The sequence below is a fragment of the Candidozyma haemuli genome (genome assembly GCF_002926055.2).
Source record: "Candidozyma haemuli strain B11899 chromosome Unknown I_2014730914, whole genome shotgun sequence".
NCBI classification, from domain to species: Eukaryota; Fungi; Ascomycota; class Pichiomycetes; order Serinales; family Metschnikowiaceae; genus Candidozyma; species Candidozyma haemuli.
Window position 1 is genome coordinate 114,266 of NW_020289909.1, and position 21,844 is coordinate 136,109.

A 21,844-nucleotide genomic window follows, 5' to 3' on the forward strand; every position below is an offset into this window, starting at 1 on the left:
CACTCTTTGTGACCATCCTTCTCCAGCCGATTTTTGTCCCGCAGGTAGCAAAGTTCCAAGACTTGCACGTGATCCCACAGTGTGATTTCCAACATACCATACCCCTCGATCTCCGATAAGATTCCCCCCACTTACTAGTACTATTCCAAAGCAAACAAAATCCGACTCAATGGGCAATCTGCAAATGGGTATCAACCCAATTGACGGCCTTCTCAATGACCCCGAGTACAACCAGCGCAGGAAGAAGAGGAGCCCTCGGGAGGTTGTGAGAGACATCTTGTTGATGCTCTCCTATGACCTAGTGATATGGTTTTTCAACATGGTCATCCATACGTTCTTCAGGGATATCCGTCTGAGAGGTACTTTCAACATCCCCAAGAAGGGGGCCATCATATTCGTCATTGCACCGCATCACAATCAGTTTGTGGATCCATTGGTGGTGATGTCAACAACGAGAGCCACGTCTGGACGGAGGATCTCTTTACTTACGGCGGCCAAGTCGTACCGAAGAGCATTTATTGGTCTGGCTGCTCGGTTGTGTAGCGCCATTCCTGTTGAAAGAGCTCAGGACTTGGTGAAGCCGGCACTGGGCCAGATTCGAATTGAAAATTTCGGTCCCGATGGCGACAACGTGGAAGTTATCGGGGAAGGAACAAAATTCACCAAGGAGGCTGAGGTCAAAGGGCTTTTAGGACTTCCAAATAGTTTGGGAAACGCCCAAATTGAAGAAATTATCTCGGATACAAGGATTGTGTTGAGGAAACCATTCAAGGTCAACTTCGAGAAACAGTCCGAAAGAGATGAGAAACTTATTGACAGGCTCACAAACGGTACAGACTATAAGACCGCTCCTCACGTTGACAACAACCAAGTTTTTGACAATGTTTTCAACCATCTTAACAGGGGTAAGGTTTTGGGTATCTTCCCAGAAGGAGGGCTGCATGACAGACCAGGGTTGCTTCCTTTGAAGCCTGGTGTGGGAATTATGGCATTAGGTGCGGTGTCCAAGTCTGAGGACCCTGACGCCCTGGTAAACATCATCCCAGTGGGACTCAATTACTTCCATCCACATAGGTTCAGATCTAGGGTCGTTGTGGAGTATGGAAAGCCAATACGTGTGACGAAAAAAGATGCTGTCAAGTATGAACAGAATTCAAGAGACGTGGTCAACAAGTTGATTGACTTGATTACGTTGAGACTTAAGGAAGTTACGGTCACTTGCGACGACTTTGACACTCTCATGGTGATCCAAGCAGCCAGAAGATTGTATACTTCGGTAAACCGAGAACACATTCCTTTGCCTTTGGTGGTTGAAATGAACCGTCGTTTGATGAAAGGTTACCAGAAGTATTCACACAGACCTGACGTGAAACATTTAAGGGATAACGTTTTCCAGTACAACAAGATGCTTATGGCAATGTCACTTCATGATCACCAAGTGGAAGACCTCACGAGCTCCAATCGTTGGGTTGTGTTTTACAGATTCGTTGTACGTGTTTCGACGGTGGCATTCTTCTTACTCCTTTCCTTGCCCGGTGTTTTCATGTTTGCACCGGTGTTCATTGTTTCCCGTCGTATCTCCAAGACCAAAGCAAAGGAGGCATTAGCTGGATCCGTGGTCAAAATCAAAGCAAACGATGTGATCAGTACATGGAAGATTCTTGTGGCATTGGGACTTGCACCGCTGCTTTATATCTTCTGGGCTGGTATTGCCTGCTGGTTATTAAGATCAGCCAGTGAAACCGTGAGGACACAAGTGCCACTTTTCCTACTTTTTATTGCAATGTACTTGTGGATGGTTCTCACAACATATGCGTCATTGAGAACAGGCGAGAGTTGTGTGGATTCCTACAAGTCCTTGAAGCCGCTCCTTTACTCAATGTTATCACACCATCTGGACGTGGTCCAGATCGAGGAACTTAAGAAGACGAGAAGAAAGTTAGCTCATGAGGTGATGGAGTTCTGCGAGAAGTATGGACCTCTGATCTTTGACGACTATGACAAGTTTTACCGTGAATACAACCGCATTGACGAGAACACCAGTGATCTTGGCGAAGTTCTTGACGAAGAAGAAGAGACAGAGCACGGTAAGGCTGACCACGAGTCTGTTCACTCCAAGAGCGACTCATACTGGCTCGATAACTTGAGTAACATTCCGATCTTTTCGTCAGTGGATGAAAAAGATACTACGACACTGGAAGAGGATTCTGTTTCTGAAGTAAGCGACGCCTCACATGAAAAAGATGAGGATGTCGAGGAAGCGTCCCGGGAAGTGGAAGAAGAGGAGGAAGAGGAGAGAAGAGAGAATGCCCGGTTGAGGCTTCGTAAGGCCATGAAAAACAAAGCAAACCAATGGTAGGTTCCCCACGGTGAATGGAAGTCTACCACATGGTGGCTTAAGGAAGTGACTTGGCGCAGGGTGCACATACACATAGTGGAGTGTTTGTAAAGCGTGAATGGCTTAAGGCGCCGGTATGTTCTAAGCCTACATTTGATGGAAAATCCCAGCGACCAGAAAAGTATAGTCCAAGGTGTGGTAGGATTGCCATGCATGAGCAAACAATGTTCCAAGAAGACTAAACAGGCCCAGTTGCATTGGGGGCTATGGTGAGACTCGGAAGTCTTGGCTGGAGACCGAGGGCACTGGAGAAGAGCGATGGAGCAATTCGTGGGGTTGGAGGCCGGCGGCAGCAAGATTGTGCATCACGCTGTTTATGGAAAAAGGTTGACCCTGCCTACGTTGCCTGCCTACGACGTGCTGTTTACGTTGGAGTTGCCTGGTTTGGTGAGGCTTCTGCATTACAGGGCTTCGTTCAGCCAGACCCCCTCCTACCCCAGGAAGCTGAAGAGAGAGAGATACCACACATAGCATTGAGCTAAAATATATTAGCCGCCATAACTCTACCGTTGTAGACCAGGCAGCCAGCGGGACAAGGTACCCGAGGAAAAAGGGAAAAACCACGTGAAGGTTAAATTGGGTGTTTTGCATGTTTTGCGGATTCCGCTTTAGAGCACGTACACACAGCTGGTACCTCCATTTGGAGCCATTGTACCCGAACCCAGCCGTTGCCTGAGGTGTCAGATGCTCCTCCAGATCTGAAGTTTAAACGAGGTCTTGGTAGGCCAGGCAGCCCAGGCCAGGCAACAGTTATGGGACCAGAAGTGAAAAGTTAGTGGACCGCGGATCACCAGATGAAAAAGTGAAAAACGTGAAAAACACGAAACCTCGAACCCCCAACTCAACCTCGAGTCCCGAATCCCTTGACAAAGTCAGTGTCCCCCGACAATGTGGCCCTCCAGACCGAACCCGTTTTGTGCCTTTGTGCCTAGGTTTCTTTTTTAGGGTCCTTTTGTGCCTCGTCTTTGTAGTTTTTCCCCTTGCGGTAAAAAGCTTGCCTAGCCCTGGGGGGCAGCGCGGCCAGAAAATGCTCGTTTTTAGACGCCGTCCAGAAGCCTCTTTGCAGCCCACTGGCGCCTTTTGGCCAGGCGAAGCACAGGCGGAAGAAAAAGACTGACGATAAAAGGGAGGTGGTTTCTTGTTTTGTTGTTTTGGAGCTGTTTTGGATATTTACGTTTTTTTTTTGTCATGAAGATTGGGTTCCTTTTTATGGCGTTGGCAGCCGCTACGCCTATTCCTGCTGATACTAAGCTTAGAGTGACAAAGTGCTCCATGTCTTCGACGAGGACGGATGTGGTGGAGGAGCCCCAGCACTGGGTGCCAAAAATCGTCCAGGCGGCGGATATCGACTTTTCTGGGCCGTAAATGGAAGGTTTGGTTGGATGGGGAGAAGTGGAGTGGCCTGGAGTGGTATGGTGAAGTTTAGTCTGTTGTGGTTGTTAAAGGTTTTGGTGATTTGATGGTACTGTGATTTGGTGGTTAAAGGATGGATATGCCTTGCTATGGGAAAGGACATCGATATGGGATCGTCTTGAAGGTGAAACAGGGCTTGGTTGTTGCTGGGGGACGGCGTTGGTGGTTGTTTCAAGTGTAAACAGTCATCTGATGTTTGGTCCTTTTGGGGTCATGAAGCTGTTCCGCTTTTCAGGAAGCGAATTTCAGGCAAGGGGAATGATTCAGACGCTTGGGAATTTCATTTGGTGCTCTGTTGATGCCTGGTTGGTGAAGTAAAACGACTTGCTGATGTTGGATACCAGGTTCGAAGTCCAGGTAAACGCCAAAGGCACAAACAGAACGTGCCTTACGGCCCTTTGCCTGGAAACTGGCGTCTGGGAGCTTTGCTTACCCTTGGAAGTCCATCTTATCTCGAGACCTTCGATGGTTGTTGATAATGACTTCTTCAGATTAGCTCTTCATCGAATCGATCAAGACCTGTCTTTCACTTCTTTACAATCCTGCCACTACAGAGACCCAAGGGAACATTATATATCTTCCTTTGGCCATTCCATCGATGGTCAGCCGACCCTGGGGTGTTAGGGAGCAATGGCTTCATCTGGAACACTTCGGGCACCACAGGAGGTGTTGACTTGAAGAGAATCTATTTAAGGAACAGAAGGAGGTGCTAAATTTAGGTGGGCCATTAACTGTCTGTCTTGAACTGTCAGTCTGACCATTGGTCATATTGAACACTTACCAGTCTATGGTATGACGGCCTTCTCCACGTCCTCCACGGTCCTTTGGAAACCCCAACTTTTGTTTTGACGTGGGTAATATCACCGCTTTAGTTTGGGCAGATCTTGTTGCAGATCGATTTAGAATGGGCGATCAGTTCCACGATCATCAAACCGGATTGGGAACGAGGTCAACAATCAAAGTTTTCCCCCCTTCCTATTCACTATGAGTATGATCCAGAAGCTTAATTGTGGATCCATTCACGCGTTTATGCTTTGCCCTGATCGTCTTGTTGGATGTCTTTACGAGACCAACCACAGCAATCCATGCTGTTATGACTACTACTTTTGACTATTTTTACTTGTGTTTCCATGATACCTGTTTGCAAGGTGGCCGGCCGCCTTGTGTTATGATTAATGATATATTTAAATAAACTTTTGGGATACTGCGTTGTAGGGTGGAAAGTTATGGCTTGAGGAGACGAGGAGACGGGCACTGCCTTCGTCATTGGCCGTCGTACGATAGAAAAGCAATGGGATTTGATAGTGTTGTTGGTCATAATTATGGTTTTTATGGCATAGAGTGGGGGAACTGCCAGGTAAGTGGAAGTTTATTTGACGAGTTTCCTGGTGAATGAGAGTCATTTTATGATAAGGTTCACACCGTCAGTTGTTCCACGGCTTGTCCCCCACCGCCCTACGGTCGTCATTGATAGTACCTACAAGAAGCAATGAAGAGTAAAAGAAAGAACGCAAACACTATGAGGATCTCCAATTGGAGACAAAGAACTGATCCCATAAAACTGAATACTTATCTCCCACTACTTCCCACGGAATAACTTTCACGGAATTCCCTGGTTCCTTTGTTTCCTCTTCACTGACTTCTTTGTTTACAACGATCCTCCCAGGCCCATATATCGTCAGATACAATTTGTCAGACCAATCCAGATAACCCACTTTCACATGAGCTGGTCGCCTGATAAGCTAAACGCCAATCCAGAGAAAGCAAAAGAAATGAAGACAACCCTTTAACTACCTTTTCCTTTCCCTTTCTTCTGTTTCCTCCACCTGGTCGATCCTGGGTCTTTTCTTTTTCTATTGTCCAACATTCTCTCGTTCTGCCAGTTCAGACACACATGGTGATGTCTCGTTTGCAGCCAAAAAGGTGAGAAGCGCAGCAAGCCAGAACAACCATCAATCCATTAAATCCACGAGAAGACCTCTCTTCCTTATTTTTTCCAACCTCTTACTTTCTCTCAACTGTCTCTTAATATTCCCATTTCTTCCCATATTTTTTCATTTCTCTTCCTCGTCTCGGTGCTACCTCGGTTAGTGGCAGCTCGTGACCGCTGACTCATGAAAGCACCACCATACAACCAAAAACCAACAAGCTCAACACACCCGTGGGAAAAAAAGAAGACACTCTAAAACTCAACAAATAAAGAGACATGTCTTCCCCTCTTCTTGCCCGCCTCTGGACTATAAATACTCGACGTTTTTCCCTTCCTTCCCTCTCTCTCTTTTTCTTGCTGGTGCCTGGCGCAACCTGGACCTGCCTCTTAGCAGCACTGTGCCCTCTCTGCCTCGTTATCGCTGATCCGCTATCGCCCGAGCCACAACTTCATCTTTGCCACTCTTCCTTACCACCTTGTCTTTCCACCACCACTGGAATTTTTCCTAAACACCACTTGCTCCTAAAACTACTAAACTTCACATTTCACCATGAAAATCACCTTCAGATTATCCACCGAGTTGTCGTACACTGTAACAGTGCCTGATAACTCCACCGTGGAGGACCTTGCTAACGCTGCCAAGGTGGGCTGCCCTCCAGAAACGTCGTTGCCTTCGGATTTTAAGCTCATTTATAATGGTTCTCGTTTGGCTCCGTTTTATAAGCCGCTAGAGACGTTTAACTTGGTTCCTTCGAACTCCCACAATACGGTCATTCTTATGAACGCTGCTGACGCTCCAGAAGCAACGCCGGCTCCGGCTAAAACACCTGCTACTTCTACAAAGAAGAAGTCCAAGAAGAACCGCTGCTCGTTCAGCTCATGCACTTCGGTTGCCCTTAGAATGGTGGGCGACTGTGGCCACTGCAACGGCAAGTTCTGCGCCAAACACCGTCTTTTGGAGGACCACTCTTGCACGGGCTTGCAGTATTGCAAGGACGATGCCCATGAGAGAAACGCCATGAAGCTTCAGAGCGAAAGCACTATTGCATCTAGAGTTTAGGTAGCCCTGAAGCTGCTACTATTGCTTTTAGACCGCTGTGCAAGCTTCTACCTGCCAGTGCCCCCAGGGCTATCACCCGCCACAGAATAATGCCTGGTTTTATACCTTTTGTACGATGAACACGTTTTAATGCCATACAGAGTGTAGAGAAGGCACCCTTCATTCTAATTTTAACTTCTACAAGCAGTAAACTAATCTTTACATTAAATTATCCAAGGTGTGATCCGATCGTAAACATACTAAGTATACAGAAGTCATAAAGTCAACTATGCGATGCAATCAATTATGCAACAAATTATGCAAAATGTCATCAAATTTACCGTTCGTGGCGTTGTTGGCCTTCACCAAAATCTCCTCCGCTTCCCTGTAGGCCTTTTCTTGCTCAGGACTATCGAGTTCATGGACGTTACCAAGGGAAATCATGGCTTCGGCGACATTGACCCAGGTTTCTGGCTCATCTGCATCCTGGGAGTCTTTCAAGTATTTCAATGCCGTGGAAAACAACTTCTGACTATCCCTCTGAGCGTCGTGTTTGCTGAGACCGTCAATGTCCAGCTTGTCCTTGGCGTAGTAGGCTAATGTAGTGTACACGTTGGAAGGCACTTCGGCCTCCATAAGGTAAGACTGACCAAGACGCTTGCACAACTCACGGCGCAAGATGGTCAACGGGTGGTCTTTGCTCTTTTTGTTTTCACCTGCAAGACGTTTATCCAAATTGTTCAAGAATATAATCAGGTGGTCTCTCCACCATCTGTTGTATTTGTCTGTGTTTTTGATAGAATGCAAGGGGTGGTTTTCGTCTAACCTGAGATCTTTATCTTCGTCTTCAGCATCGCTATCCTCTCCTTCAAGATGTTCCTGGCCAAAGTTGTCTACCACGTCGAGAAGGTCATCCAAAGCCTGTAGGAAGTCCAAGCTCTCGATGTTGTAGTAGTCGTACTGATTGAGCTGTCCGGTCAATTCTTCAGCCTTTTCCCATTGGCTTAGACACTCGTCAAGAAGCTGGGCGCCTGTCTGGGCCTTAGCAGCGACTCTACTTTCCGTGTCCAAACGAGAAATCACCGTCAAGGCGATCTTGTTAATCATAATCCGTGCCTTGGCGAAAAGAATGTCAATAGAATTAGGGAAAAGCTCTTCGCCCCGGCTGATCCGGTCCATGGCTTCAGTGAAGTAGGCCTCCACCTTATCCCTTTCTTCGGTATGGAAAAAGGCAAGATTCGACAAGGCCAACGCGTAGATGGAGTAAAAACGTCCAGTGATCTCCACGTTCTCCTCGTCACTCTCCAGCTTACTGTCCAGATGAGCCTTTCTCAAGATTCGGTCACACTCATGGATTATCCCATTAAGCACAAGCTCCTTCTTATCCTCGGAAACAAAGTACGTTCTCCACAACGCTGCCAACTGGCCCACGGCATCGTTAGCGTCGATCTCTGCGCCCAACTCCACAGTCAACTCATTGGGTCCATTTTCGTCCCCATTCCCATTGACATCTGTTTCCACTTCACTAGCCACAGCAACATCGCGAGGCTCTTGCGAGAGAGAGGACTCGTTTTCCACGGCGGCGGCGTCTGGTTTCTGCTTTTTCGCTTTGGCCGCCTTTCCCAAGCCAAGGGGTCTTTTAGGGGGCATGCTGGATGTGTTTGGAAGATAAGGGGGTTCTACAAACAAGGAAAAAGAAGCTGGTTGCAAAGAGTGTAGCGAAAAAATGAAGGCCTCATTCGCCTCATGTGGACTGCGAAGATGCAGCAGCTTTGGGCCTGCAGTGGGTCCACGACATCGCGACATTCCATCGCGCGACATTTTGGCAACAACCGCTGTGCTTTTGGGCCATCCACCGCCCCAGCATCCAGCGCCTCAAGGCGGTGGGTGGTGGGACCTTGGGGGTGGAGGCAGGCACCTGGAGCGTCGCCACAGGGCGGTGAAAGCGGTGGGGGTTGGTGAAAGTACCGTGGTGTACGGGTTTATTCAAAATAAAAGTTCGTTTTGCGTCTTCGTCTTGCAGATCATGCGTCGTGGTCGTTTGCAGCCGTTTCGCAGACGAAGCAGAAGGGTGGTTGTTTTTGACGAAGGAGTGTGAAATTGGTGATTCCAGTGGTATATTCGTTTTCAAGGGGCCGAGTTTCTTCGGAATCGTCTTTTTCTTTTCTCTTTTGGACCACTTGGGCCAATTTAGCTGTCCCTTTTGTCCAACACTCTATTTACGTCAGTTGGGTTGCGTCAGTGTTCTAGAAATGCTGAAAAAGCACAAGATGCAAAGTAGAGAATAAAAAAGACTACGAATAAGCAGCGAAACATTTGGAACGGCCCGGTCACGAAAAACGTAGGGGAATACCTTCAATTTTGAAGACTTGGCGGCCTATGGAGTACCGAATCACGTAGAGAAAGAGGTAATTGATGGAGTAGAAAATGGTGGGTTGCTTGTTTTGGAGTGTTTGAATTGGAAAGGTCTGGGACGTCCAGAGCAGACCAACTGCTCTTCTATTTCACCAAATCCAACCAACTTTGGTCATAAACTAAATAGAAAAAGAAACGACGATGGATGTTCCAAACGTGAAAACGTTGCATCAAAGGCGTCTATCCGCCTCGAAAAATAGAACAAACTTTCTTTCAAAAAGGGCGTGACGTCGTTGCAGACAGTGCACTTGTTCCAAATGACGAAAGCATGGGAAAGGGAGGATTTAGCCGGGTTGGGGCGCTTCTCTGCAAATGGCTTAGAACGGCGAAATGAGCCCGCCGCTAGCCACCACAAACTTCATGGGATTCCATACATCTGTGGCACGCTATGGGTGGTTTTGGAGACACGACTCATTTCAGGACACTTTTGTGTATCAAGGACCTTTCTTAGGCGTCCAGGATAGAGTTTATGTAGAGTTTGGGTGGTAGTAGAGGGAGGCCTAGAAGTCACCTAAAAGAACCAAAAAATGGCTCTTCGTGCTCCACTAGCCACGATCTCCTTAGACCATCTTCCAGTCTTCTTTGGCGGCCCCTGGACCATACGTTAACCGAGGAAATCTGGGTTTTTCTGTTCGAGGGCGGGCCCTCGCATCTCTTTTCCATGCAAAGAGGGCTAAAGCTGTCTTGTGTTTTATTTTTTTGTTCTTTCTTTTTCTTCTATGGACGGGGGGCTAATACGTCATGGACAAATGTCGTTCTGATTTTGCCTGGCTAGTTTTGTTCGTTTTGCAGCCATGGGTGAAGATACCGTTTATCTGCCCCGCCATTGTTGTTTGACGTTGCCCCACCTCGCCCCACTATGCTCTTACAAGTCCCACAGTGCCGCACGCAGAGAGCTTGTTTTGGTGCCATTGTTAGGAAAATCCCTGATGTACGAGCACGTGATACGTCACATGACTGATCACGTTTACAAAAACACATGTCATAAACCACGTGACTGATTACTATCGCTCACGTGCGTTTACTGCATCACGTGCATTCAGCTAATCAGAACGGCTGCAAAGGTATATATCCACTGAACATCACCAAGCCCGAAACTCCATCAAAAACTCATCTTATGACCCTTCTCGCATCGCTCAGCTGTGCTAACGAACGGCACGTGATCGTCGGTGGTCTTGCACCCGTCGCCGCCATCAGAGCCAAAGCTATCCTTGCAGCAGGCGCTTTCCCCATACTTATAGAGCAGGCTCCAAGCGATGAGCTTTCCAAAACACTCCAAGGACTCATAGAAGAGGGCAAAGTGACACATGTGAATGAAGAATATACCAAAAACCATCTTGTTAGCGTTGGACGTGAAGAAGTTGATAATGTCGTTGACAAGGTATTTGTCACTTTATCTCAGTCCCAGCAACTGCTTAAAGAACAGATTTCTGCTGACTGCAAACGTCTACGAATCCCAGTGAACGTTTCTGACTCGTCTGAGCTTTGTACTTTCACTTTGTTGTCTACGCATAGTGCAGGCGATTTCCAGTTTGGTGTTACTACTTCAGGTAAAGGTTGCAAATTGGCACTGAGGATTAAGAGAGAGCTTGTAGGAGCTCTTCCTAGTAATATTGCACAGATTTGCGATAGAGTTGGAGAGCTTCGAAAGCAGATCCAGGAGGATGACGCTTTGGAAGAAGTGGGTGGCCACGATGACGATGCTATCAACACATCCAAGCTTAATTCGTTGGTTAAAGAGTTTAATATGACCAGACTGCAACAGGCTACACAAAGATCACGCTGGCTTTCTCAGATCGTGGAGTACTACCCGCTTTCAAAACTAGCAGACGTTTCACTTGAAGACTTGAAGGAACAGTACAGACAAGATAAGGAAGAGAGCATCCAGAGAAAGAAACAAAAACTCGAAAAGAAGGGATCCCTTAGTCTCGTGGGTTCTGGACCAGGTTCTGTTTCCATGCTTACGCTTGGAGCACTCCAGGAAATCCATTCTGCCGACCTTGTTTTGGCAGATAAGCTTGTTCCTCAGCAGGTTCTTGATCTTATACCAAAAAAGAGCACCAAGCTCTTTATCGCCAGAAAGTTCCCTGGTAACGCTGAGCGTGCCCAGCAAGAACTCTTGGAAATAGGTCTTGATGCTCTTCAGAAGGGCGAAAAGGTTGTTCGTTTGAAGCAAGGTGATCCATATATCTTTGGCAGAGGCGGTGAAGAGTTTAATTTCTTTACCAGCCATGGGTTCCCTCCCGTGGTGCTTCCAGGCATCACTTCTGCCCTTGCAGCTCCAGTTTACTCGAACATTCCAGCTACTCACCGTGAAGTGGCAGACCAAGTATTGATTTGTACGGGCACAGGGCGGCGCGGGGCGTTGCCCAACTTGCCTGAGTTTGTGGAGTCTCGTACAACTGTTTTCCTTATGGCGTTGCACAGAATTGTTCAGCTTATTCCACATTTAATAGACGAAAAGGGCTGGAGACCGGATCTTCCCGTGGCCATTGTGGAGCGTGCTTCTTGTCCTGACCAGAGAGTGATCAGAACGACATTGGAAAAGGCAGCAGCTGCTGTTGAGGCTCTTGGATCGAGACCTCCAGGTTTATTTATTGCAGGCAATGCCTGTCATGTTTTGCAAAAGAAGGGCAATGAGGACTGGGTCGTGGAAGAAGGTACCCAGGAGCCCAAGTTGAGCGGGTTCTTACAACAATTGAGTCATCCAGTGGAGGGTGAACGAATTGGAGTTCCCGAGACAATTACTACTGACTTGAAGGTGCCTGTGGCAGCCAAGTAGTATTTACGTATACATAGTTAACTGCATATTTATTAATCCAGACACTGGTGAACAATGAGCTTCAGTAATCCAAAATACTGTTATTTGAATAGATAGCCCCCTGTGTTTTACTTTTATGGTTGAAAAGAGGGAAAATTAGCAAGAAAGGTGTCCAGTTGTGCTTACTCTGGAAGACAACCTCTACTGACTTGTGCAAACTACAAAAAGGAGGCTATGGCAGTACGGCTGGAAGACGTTGAGGAAACGGTATCGTTACAGAAGACCCTGATAAAACAGTAAAAGCATTTCGTTGGCTCGCCCTTTCTCAAAAGTGTTTCAACACTATTTCCCTATTATAAGCAAAACTACAGCACCAATTGACGTTTCACATTTGATTAAAGGCCTTAATTTTTATTCTCCTTTATTACATTCTGTCGTTGATATCTAAACTTTTACCCAATCCAGCCAGAACCCAACCCAGCCAGAATCCAGTCCTCGTGTCCACTTCTTCTGTGGATTTCACAACCAGCAAGTCCAATTCAACATCGAACCCCATGGAAGACCACCTCAGATATTCTTCTTCCAATAAACCAGACGTTCTTCCATGGAACTCCATGATCTCCAGAAATTATCTGGCCGGTATTTAGGATATCATTAGACCTACCGCTTTTGTATTCGCAGCCGTATACCTGCTTTATTCGAACCAACACCTCCATATACCCATCACCAGGAGGTCATTCATTCGATTTATCAATTGGAAAGTCCAATTGGAAGGCACGCTCTGGGGTATATAAGGTCGGCCTTTTTCCCTCTGTCTCGGTTTTCTTCTTCTTCTTCTTCTTTTCTCACCAACTAATTTCATCAAAATGTGTCTTACCAAGTGCTACAACATCTACAACTGCTACCTCCCATTGGACGTAACCGACGCTAGATTCCTGATCCACGATGGCCAGGTAACAAGCTCTCATGAAAACAGCGGTCTGGCTTACATGCCTTGGACCACAGCTGAGTTCAGAGAGTTCCTTAGTTACTTTGTCCACGCCAGAACCAACTGGCGCCTGAAGCTCGAGGCTCAGATTATCTATACTAAGAAAATCATGCTTCTTGCTGAAAAGTATGATGCCCCAGAGGCACACAATGCTGCAAAATTGCGGCTCCGTAGCGCTCATAAGCTTCTTAAGGGTATTACTCTTAAACAAACCAGTCCTCCCCCTTCAGAGGAGTCCAAGACAGCCATGAAGGAACAACTCAGCGGGTATTTTGCTAAGGCTGTTGCCGAGGCAAAGAAGGCTACGCTTGCTCGGGCCAACAAACGGAAGAGCAAGAGCCAAACGGCTCGCCAGAAGGCTTCTCCAGTCTTCTGGCCTACTGACTTCTACAAGTATAAGGAGAGCGTCAGTGAGAAGGATAGCCATAGTTACTTACCTTGTGACTTTTATAAGTATAAGGAAAGTATCAATGAGAAGGTGGTTCCTACTTATTTGCCTTGTGACTTCTACAAGTACATGGAGAGCATTAACGAGAAGGTTACTCCTTCCTACTTACCTTGTGACTTCTATAAGTACAAGGAGCTCTTGAACCAGCACGAGAAGGATTCCTTCTTGCCAGCTGACTTCCCCTTGTTCAGGGAAACCGTGAACAAGAAGACCTACCCTCAGTACTTACCTTGTGACTTTTATAAGTTCAAGGAGTACTTTAAAGAAACTGAAGGTGTTTCGTACTTACCTTCAGACTTCTATAAACTCAAAGAGTACTTTAGGGAAACTGAAGGTACTTCGTACTTACCTTGTGACTTCTACAAGTTCAAGGACTACTTTAAGGAATCCGAGGTTGCCTCCTTCTTACCTTTGGACTTCTATAAGTTCAAGGAGTACTTTAAGGAATCTCAGGATACCTTTTACTTACCTTGTGACTTCTACAAGTTCAAGGAGTACTTCAAGGAGCCTCTGGATATCTCCTACTTACCTTCCGACTTCCCCTTCTTTAGACATCTTCTTGTCGAGAAGTACCACAGGCAATACTTGCCTACTTGCTTCCCTCACTTCAAGGCAGCACAGTCTCTTCAGAAGACTTATCTCCCTGGTGACTTCCCCCACTTCTTTACCATCTGGACTCGTACAATCTACCCAGTTAGAAGAAAGGTCCTGGGTAGAAAGAGTACCAGAAAGACTAAGCCGGTTTCTAGAAGGAGTTCCATCATCCAGAGTCCAATCACTCCCTCTACAGCAACTGGGTTGACGTTGCGCCGGCCGCTCAGCCCTGAACCTCTTTATAAGGAGCCAATTCGGAAGGTTCCCAAGAAGGTATCCATTGCAAGCTTGAACCGCCACGTGAAGCATTCGGTTCGGGTCTTGCGTCCTCTCTGTCAACCATAGACAGCCATAAGTATGTAGCGAAGTATCTACATTATATATTCAATAAAGATTAAAATTTAATGAAAGGGATGAGTTGTATGATGAGGATTGAAGTTAAAAAAGACTGGTTTATAGTGGTTTTGGTGGTATTGGTTTTCTAGTATGGGATGTTTTGTGTACACTTCTAACTCTACTAGAAATGGCTCAAAATGAAAGATTTTGGTCTCATAGGAATGCTACACTTTTGAAGAAACCAGAAGACTTATAAATTGTCAAAAACCAAGAATTCCTGGAGAAATAAATGAAGCTTGGAGGAAGTAGGAAAGACATTGGTAGTGCATACAAGACACTGGGTTGCAGCTGGACCAATTTTATGTTGATAATATACGAATTATGACTCTTCATTTACTGAAAAACAGTCATTATCGTCAATTTCGTCCTAAAACTTATAAATAGACCATGTAAGTGATCTCAATTGCTATTTAAAGAGAACTCAAAGAAAAAATATCACAAAAACGATGAGCACATCTAAAGAGGATGAATTTCAAGAAAAGGGCATAAAGTCTAAGACTGACTCAAAGCCAAATTGTAAGAAAAGACATTCAGAGCTCTCAAATGACCCTGAACAAACAACTGACTCCCTTCGTGTGTTCAGAAATGCCATTGACTTCGCCAAAAGTTGCCTTAAGCGTAAACCACCAAAAGAAGTTACCATTCGCTTTGAAATACATGGCGAGCTCAGACGAAAAGTCGTTGGTCCAAGAGGGAAGACTATAAAAGGCATTGCAAGGGTCAATGGGGTTCAAATTTCTGTAGGAAGGGCCCAGTTTCCTTCTTGGCCCAATCTGTGGCCTCTTCTGCGGCCTAATCCAGAAAGATACGATTCGCCATATCCTGTTTTTGGTACTGATCCGTGGGGAGAGGTAAGTAGAGGAAGATTTGAAAGAGTGGCTGTTGTTTTGATTAGGGGTGATGTTGTTGCGTGTAAGAGGGCACAGAAAGAGATACTGGATGTTATGGATAAGTACATTGAGTCGATGAGAGTGGAGACAGTCGTATCTTGGAAGATATCTCATTGGGATACCGAAATAGAGAGACATCTACAGGAGAAGTTCCCTCAAGCAAAATTCGACATCAAAAAACTTAAGGATCGGGAGTATTCGTTGACTCTTACAGCCGAAAAGGCATGGTTTGAAGAACTATGGATGGAATTGAAGCGCTATATTAGTGGATTGGAGGGTAAGATGATAACTCGTCAAGTGAACGTTCCTCAGTATCTACGGTGTGCCGTTCCTGAGTTTGAAGAGAAGGGCTTGTTTGTCGGAACTGACCCAGACGATCCAAAAGACGTTTTATCCATTTTTTCAAACGATAAAGCTACAGTCACAAGGGCCAAAGCGCAAATAAAGGCGGCTCTTGCAGAATATCATGTGAAGACAATAAACTTAAAGGAATCTTGCTTTGGCTCAAACGCTCATGTATTGGCTGTGGTACTGTTCTTGGAGAGAGATAACAAGATAAGGAATATTGCAAGGTCCAGTGGAGTGGAGTATTCTAAACTGACTAAGGATGATACTTTTAGCATAATCGTGGTTGGAAAGGATAAGTCTGCTATTAGTCTTGCAACGGAACTGATAGAGAAGCTTATACTAAATATCCCTCCAGAATGCCTCATGTTCACTGACTATATTCGCTTAGGTGACATTCCAGAGGCCAAAAGACTTCTCCAGGCTGCAGCTAGAAAGAATAATGTTGAGTATGTTCAGTTACAAGGGAGATTTGCACTATTATGCCAATCAAATCAAGCCCCGGCTGATCCTCAGAAGCGTTTAGTGGAGGTAAAGAACTCACTTAGCTCTTTAACACCTGCCTCAGAGCCTTCAAAGGAAACATCATTGTATGCTCCTTCTTATGACCAACACCATCGGGATCTCGCGTCGCTTCTAAAAGAAGGACTCAATGAAGATGTACAGATATTCATCCATAGAGATAAGCATAAGGAACCCTCACCAAATGAACTTTACGTCTGTGGCTCAAAGACTGCCATCGAAAAGGTGAAAACTAATCTTCAGACAATACTCAAGGACATCCAGGCATTTGAAACTGAGGGTCCTTTTTAGGAAGTGGCAGGTGAAGATTCGGATCCACGACCAAGGAAGGGAGTACAGGGCTAGGCATTTGATCATTGACAGAGCTCAGGAAACTAAGTTGACTATCGAAGGCGTCAAGTATAACGTTGAATTGGCTGCTGAGAGATTGTTAGAGGAAGCAGAAAGCCTCTCCAATATGATGATTGAGAGGGTAACAATACCCTATGAATACATGTCCAGGGTTGCAGGGTTTGATTGTGAGAACCTAAAAGACTTATGTGAAAAGTTTGGAGTTCAGGTATCTCTCCCTCATTTTGAGCTGTACTTCCCAATTCCTAAGTCTAAGAATGAGATAGTTATTGAGGGTTCTTCACTGGTGATTGGGAAAGCCAAAGAAGCACTTATTGAGCTCTATGAAGCAGCAAAGAAGTGTGATGATAGGGTATCTCTTAAGGTCCTGATCGAGCTGTACGACGAAGTATACGAGCTAGTTGTTGAAGACATCGGTCTAGCAGTGGATTGTGTTTCCCACACGGAGAAGAAGATCGCCAATGAAGAAGGATATGGCATGTTCGAATTGGCTGGGACCAAAGAGAACCTCGAGCTTGTCCGCAGAAAGATTGAACGGATGATTTGAAGGGAAGCATGAGCGTTCAAGGAGAGGAGACGTTCCAAGTAATTGAGCAAAGTACCTTTTTTAATGTTTGAAACAACTGAGCTTCCTCAGATGGAGAGTTAAGTCAAAGATATCAAAGAACACTCATGGGCTATGATCGTGTTCTAAAGGTTCTTACTGATTTTGACCAATACCTCATACACTTAACTTATAAACCAATTCAAAGCAAAGAGAATGAAAAACAGGATTCCTGCTTCCTTCCTGACAGCCAAATCTTCTACTATCTATACTTCTACATGCTTCAGAGATAACCATATTTCGCAGCCATTGCAGTTGCAGCCAACCGTCAGCAACCACCAAAAACCAATATTTTAAAAGCCAATAAAGCTTCAAATCGTCTCAAGCAACCACCCCTGACTTCCTCTACGCCCTCCCCACCCTCCTCCAACCTCTTCCTCTTCCCACCCACTTTCCGTCTTGCCTTATATAGTGCGCGATTATCAACATCAACTAACTACTACCACCAAACCAGACATTCCCATCTTTTCCCCCACAATCCGATAGAAAACACATAGTATGCTTTTAGCTCGCTTGCCTAGAACCAGGGCATCCCTTAGAACCCCATTTTTCATCCGCAGCTTCACCCACAAAGCCAATTCAGATGTGGCTTTCGTTTTCGATATAGACGGTGTGCTCATGAGAGGCCATAAACCGATTCCACAGGCTCCAAAAGCGTTGAATTTGCTTAATGAGCGGAAGATTCCATATATACTTTTGACCAATGGCGGTGGCGTTTCTGAAAAAGCCCGTGTGGACTTCTTATCTGGCCAGTTGGGTGTTCCGTTATCACCACTTCAGATTGTTCAGAGTCATACGCCCATGAGGGTCTGGGCCCAAGCTGGTAAGTACAAGAGAGTGCTTGTTGTGGGTGGAAACGACGATAATGCTCGGTATGTTGCTGAGGAGTACGGGTACAAAGATGTGGTGGTGCCAATGGATATAGTGAAGCTGGACCCTTCGGTTTCGCCCCACCACAGGTACCTGGAGAAGCAATTGGCGACCATGGCGCGTGCTGTGGACTTGAGTAAGCCAATTGATGCTATTTTGGTGTTTAACGATCCAAGGGATATGGGTACAGACTTGCAGATTGTGATGGATGTGTTGAATTCGAAGCAGGGATTGATTGGAACTAAACGGGGCATTAACGAGTGGTCAGAGACGCCAGCGGTGCCTATTGCATTCAGTAATAACGATTTCGTATGGGCCAACGACTACGTTTTGCCCAGGTTTGGCCAGGGTGCGTTTAGAATGGTCGTGGAGCGTCTTTATGCTGAAATGAATGGTTTGCAAGGAACCCAAAACCTCCAACTGACCATTTTGGGTAAACCGTTCCCTGTACAACACGACTACGCCCACTGGGTGCTAATTGAGTGGAACAAGATCATCCATGGCCACGACAACCAAGGGTTTATTCCCGAGTTGGATGTCAAGCCAGAACACTCTCCATTCAAACAAATCTACATGGTGGGAGACAATCCGGCGTCAGACATTGCTGGAGCCAATGCCTGCGGATGGAGATCGATTTTGCTTAGAACAGGCGTTTTCAAAGACGAAGATTGGGCGGTCACCGAGCACAAGCCCAACGTTGGGGTTTTTGACAATGTTCTAGATTCAATTGAGCATGTCCTTGAACAGAAACAATAAAGAAAAAAACACAAATGATGGTGGAGGACCGCCCGTGGCTTACCCAAGGGCGGGCTCGGCGGCGTCAGGATAAACTAGGCAGATTTCGTCATTGTCCTTGAACCACAATTGAGGAAAGTCGAGCCGGATGGCCACTGCCCCGATCGATTGAAACGCAAACCCACCCAGGACAAAGATCAACTAAAACAATTAACTACAATCGAAAGTTGCGCGATCTAAAAGCTAATCACGCCGATAGCTAAGCTTATTGATAGTAGTACAATGACGTTTTGTGTGTCGCGTCGTGTAAAACGATCAACGTGGGATTTCTAAATGGTGATGACAATGGAGGAGGTGGGAGGAGCTTTGGGGAAATTTTGGGGGGAAGGAGGAGAAATTGGCGAGTTTAAGAGAGGTCCCCCTGATACACAATGCCACCACAGAAGATCTATTTGGCAAAGAGGTCATACGGGGTAATTAGGCAAAGAGTGATTGAAGAAAGAGCCTCCCATTGATGGTGATGTCTTTGTTGGGTCGAAATGTATGCATACGAGATCTGGAATACTCTCGAGTCCAGAAGAGCTTATGAAAAGGTGGGATGATTTTAAAAGCAAAGGAAAGTTTAAGCTGCTTTGCTATTTTAAGATAAAACATCAAGCATGCTAACGCCGTCCACCGTCGACGGCCCGCCCCGCCTTACGAATGTTAAATGTCATTCTCGTTTCACTCCAACTCGAAGATCTTCATTTTCTAGAAAACCCACAATCGACTGCACTCTCGATGCACAGGAGATCTTCAGGCGACTTGAAGAGACAGTCGTAAAAATATAACGGCACGCGAGGAGAAGACAATAAAAAGGAGATTCAGTTATTGCGTTTCTGATGCTTCTGATCACCCCACAATGACATAATTGCTTGGAGACAAAAAAAGGAGAAGGCAGGAAACTTCAAGAGGGTTCAATGTCGTATATTTTGCTCGTGGATTCTACGACGTAGCGAAAGTTCCAGGATCTGGCAGAAGACGAAGAAGTGGAAAAAAAGAGGTTATTGTTTAAGACGGTTTAAACTTGTTCTAATGAGAGCCTTCTAGATGTCTCTCTCCCCAAAGAGACCTTACGCACGGTCTCGAAAGAGAGGCTTTTCTTCAATGCAAGGCTTTTATTGGAGGAGACCAATAATATTCTGATGATTATGATGCTTATTTTTTTGCTTTTCTGGTTTATTTTTTTGGAGAGGTTTCCAGAATAATACAGCCGTGGGGTGGTTGTCTACTTATGTGCATTACACAGCTTATACTGTTTGCCGAAGAGCCGCCCTCCTTTGTCTTGTCAAGAAGCCATTTTTCCCTTTGTCTTGAACCTGTCTTATCCGGACGTCAAACCAACATCTTCACAAAAGGTTTGGGGGAACAGCTGCAAAACACCCAAAGTTAGTTTGGTTAATTGCGTGTGAAGCAGAAGCACCAATTTTTTTTTTTTTTTTTCGCTTCCGAATTCATCGATCTGATATCTCCGGCTTTGGTTCCTGGCCCTGGCAATAGTGGTTAGTTTCCTAGCGAGTTCCCCGAACATATTTTGCGTCTTTTGCTTTTGACAGCCGCCCGTTGGTTATAGCAATGTTTGGCGCTACCTGGCTCTGGATTTATTGCTGATCGTCACATACCATAAGTTTCCACGGCTATCTCAAACAATGACAATCAGCAATCGCCAACATCTACAATCACTTGATCTTTGAACGGCTCTAACTTTGCTTGTTAGATTTTTATTGTGGTTACGAGCTGATTTTGAAAGCAAAGGTTACATGGCAAACCCGGAGAAGTATCCACATTTAATGGAGATGTTTGCGCTGTGCATCCGAACCAGGCTCAACTAGGCTATTCTTCCGAACGCCCACGAGGGCCCCCCAAAAGCTGCCCTGTCGTTGTATCATGTTTTTCGAGTCCTTACATGAAAGATGTGCGTTTTTGGATCCGCTGATGTTGTAAGTGAGCATCGCATGTGATAAGATTTAGCCGATCGATGTTTCCGAAAAGGACATGAGTCAAGCGAGTCATCTGGCTCTGGGAACAACATCCACAGATTGCTCTCTTTGCTTTGTGGAAGGCAACGAAGCAAAAATTGCGCTCATTCCAGGGAACGAAAGTTTGAAGTTTAAAAAAAGAAGGGCAAAGTGGGTTTCATGGGGGATGTATGGGTTTTTTTCCCCGAATTGACCTAACAATGCTTTAGCTCAATGGAAGGCACATTAGCATGAATTGGCAAGTATGGAAGGACCTTTTTTGTGAAAAAACATGAAAGCAGAAAAAAAGCCACCTGCCCGTTTTGATCTCTACTTTCCATCGGCGTCTTGCATGGTCGCGCATAGAGGTGCGTATTTATACATATTACAATGCCGAAGGAGTGCTCTGTGTGCGCTGATCCCTGCATTACCGGATACATTATACAGCAAGGTGCGTCTCAGACCCCCCACGTCTACTTTGGAGCTCTTTCAAACGGCTACCACCTGGCCCACTTTCTGGACTTTCATCTTGATCTTGTTGTTTTGTCGGTCATTGTACCACCATTCCGACTTCCCCGTCCCCCCCTTTCCCCGGTGGCTGAAGAATGCGTGCTCGGGTAGAATTGCGCTTTTTCAGAGAACAAAACCAACGCCTACCTGCAACGCGGCAAGCTTTATCGTTGGCTGCGCATTGGCTCGGTCTTACACCGGTGTTCCGCACCTATCTTAAGTAACATTCGAATAAGGTTCGAAAAATTGGGGTGTTGGCGGTGCCTGATGGCCAAACGGCGGGGTGCACTGTGAAGTGGGACACTGGTTGGCTGGGAATGTCTTTTTTTGGGTCGAAACACGTCGCATATTGGTCATTTCGTGGTGGTTTAAAAGTACCCACTCTAGAAATCACCTCTTAGCGGCCTTTCCGATTAATCCAAACTCTCATGCCATTCACCGCTACACTCTTCGTGTAACCATTGCTTGGGGTTACGTCCACAGCGTCTTTGCGGTTTAAATCCATGCTTCTGCAAGAACAAACCGTCACTTTTTTATTCCCCATGATAACCCCGACCGCTGGATCTTTCTTCGTGCTGTTGCTTCTGTGTTCTGTGCTATTTACGCTGTCCTGCTTTGTCTTTTGTGCTCCCTGGGGC

General features: G+C 45.9%; 7 protein-coding genes across 7 annotated transcripts; 6 read left to right on the plus strand and 1 right to left on the minus strand. All coding sequences in view use genetic code 12, as the record gives it.

Annotated features, from left to right (window-relative positions):
• Positions 1–169: 169 nt before the first annotated feature.
• Positions 170–2,359, plus strand: SCT2 (bifunctional glycerol-3-phosphate/glycerone-phosphate O-acyltransferase; the record flags this gene model as incomplete). The annotated part of the gene is made up of 1 exon (XM_025488579.1): positions 170–2,359. One exon carries the CDS (start codon positions 170–172, stop codon positions 2,357–2,359), a length of 2,190 nt encoding a protein of 729 aa, XP_025343346.1.
• A 3,932-nt stretch (positions 2,360–6,291) lies between these two features.
• CXQ85_004975 (uncharacterized protein) lies at positions 6,292–6,801 on the plus strand (the record flags this gene model as incomplete). Its single annotated transcript, XM_025488580.1, has 1 exon — positions 6,292–6,801. One exon carries the CDS (start codon positions 6,292–6,294, stop codon positions 6,799–6,801), a length of 510 nt encoding a protein of 169 aa, XP_025343347.1.
• Positions 6,802–7,080: 279 nt separating this feature from the next.
• Positions 7,081–8,430, minus strand: CXQ85_004976 (uncharacterized protein; the record flags this gene model as incomplete). The annotated part of the gene is made up of 1 exon (XM_025488581.1): positions 7,081–8,430. The coding sequence occupies one exon, from the start codon at positions 8,428–8,430 to the stop codon at positions 7,081–7,083; it is 1,350 nt and encodes a 449-aa protein (XP_025343348.1).
• A 1,882-nt stretch (positions 8,431–10,312) lies between these two features.
• On the plus strand, positions 10,313–11,977 carry MET1 (uroporphyrinogen-III C-methyltransferase; the record flags this gene model as incomplete). The annotated part of the gene is made up of 1 exon (XM_025488582.1): positions 10,313–11,977. One exon carries the CDS (start codon positions 10,313–10,315, stop codon positions 11,975–11,977), a length of 1,665 nt encoding a protein of 554 aa, XP_025343349.1.
• An 845-nt stretch (positions 11,978–12,822) lies between these two features.
• Positions 12,823–14,331, plus strand: CXQ85_004978 (uncharacterized protein; the record flags this gene model as incomplete). Its single annotated transcript, XM_025488583.1, has 1 exon — positions 12,823–14,331. The coding sequence occupies one exon, from the start codon at positions 12,823–12,825 to the stop codon at positions 14,329–14,331; it is 1,509 nt and encodes a 502-aa protein (XP_025343350.1).
• Positions 14,332–15,326: 995 nt separating this feature from the next.
• Positions 15,327–17,037, plus strand: CXQ85_004979 (KH domain-containing protein; the record flags this gene model as incomplete). The annotated part of the gene is made up of 2 exons (XM_025488584.1): positions 15,327–16,419; positions 16,466–17,037. The coding sequence occupies 2 exons, from the start codon at positions 15,327–15,329 to the stop codon at positions 17,035–17,037; spliced, it is 1,665 nt and encodes a 554-aa protein (XP_025343351.1).
• A 555-nt stretch (positions 17,038–17,592) lies between these two features.
• Positions 17,593–18,720, plus strand: CXQ85_004980 (uncharacterized protein; the record flags this gene model as incomplete). The annotated part of the gene is made up of 1 exon (XM_025488585.1): positions 17,593–18,720. The coding sequence occupies one exon, from the start codon at positions 17,593–17,595 to the stop codon at positions 18,718–18,720; it is 1,128 nt and encodes a 375-aa protein (XP_025343352.1).
• Between the last annotated feature and the right edge of the window lie 3,124 nt (positions 18,721–21,844).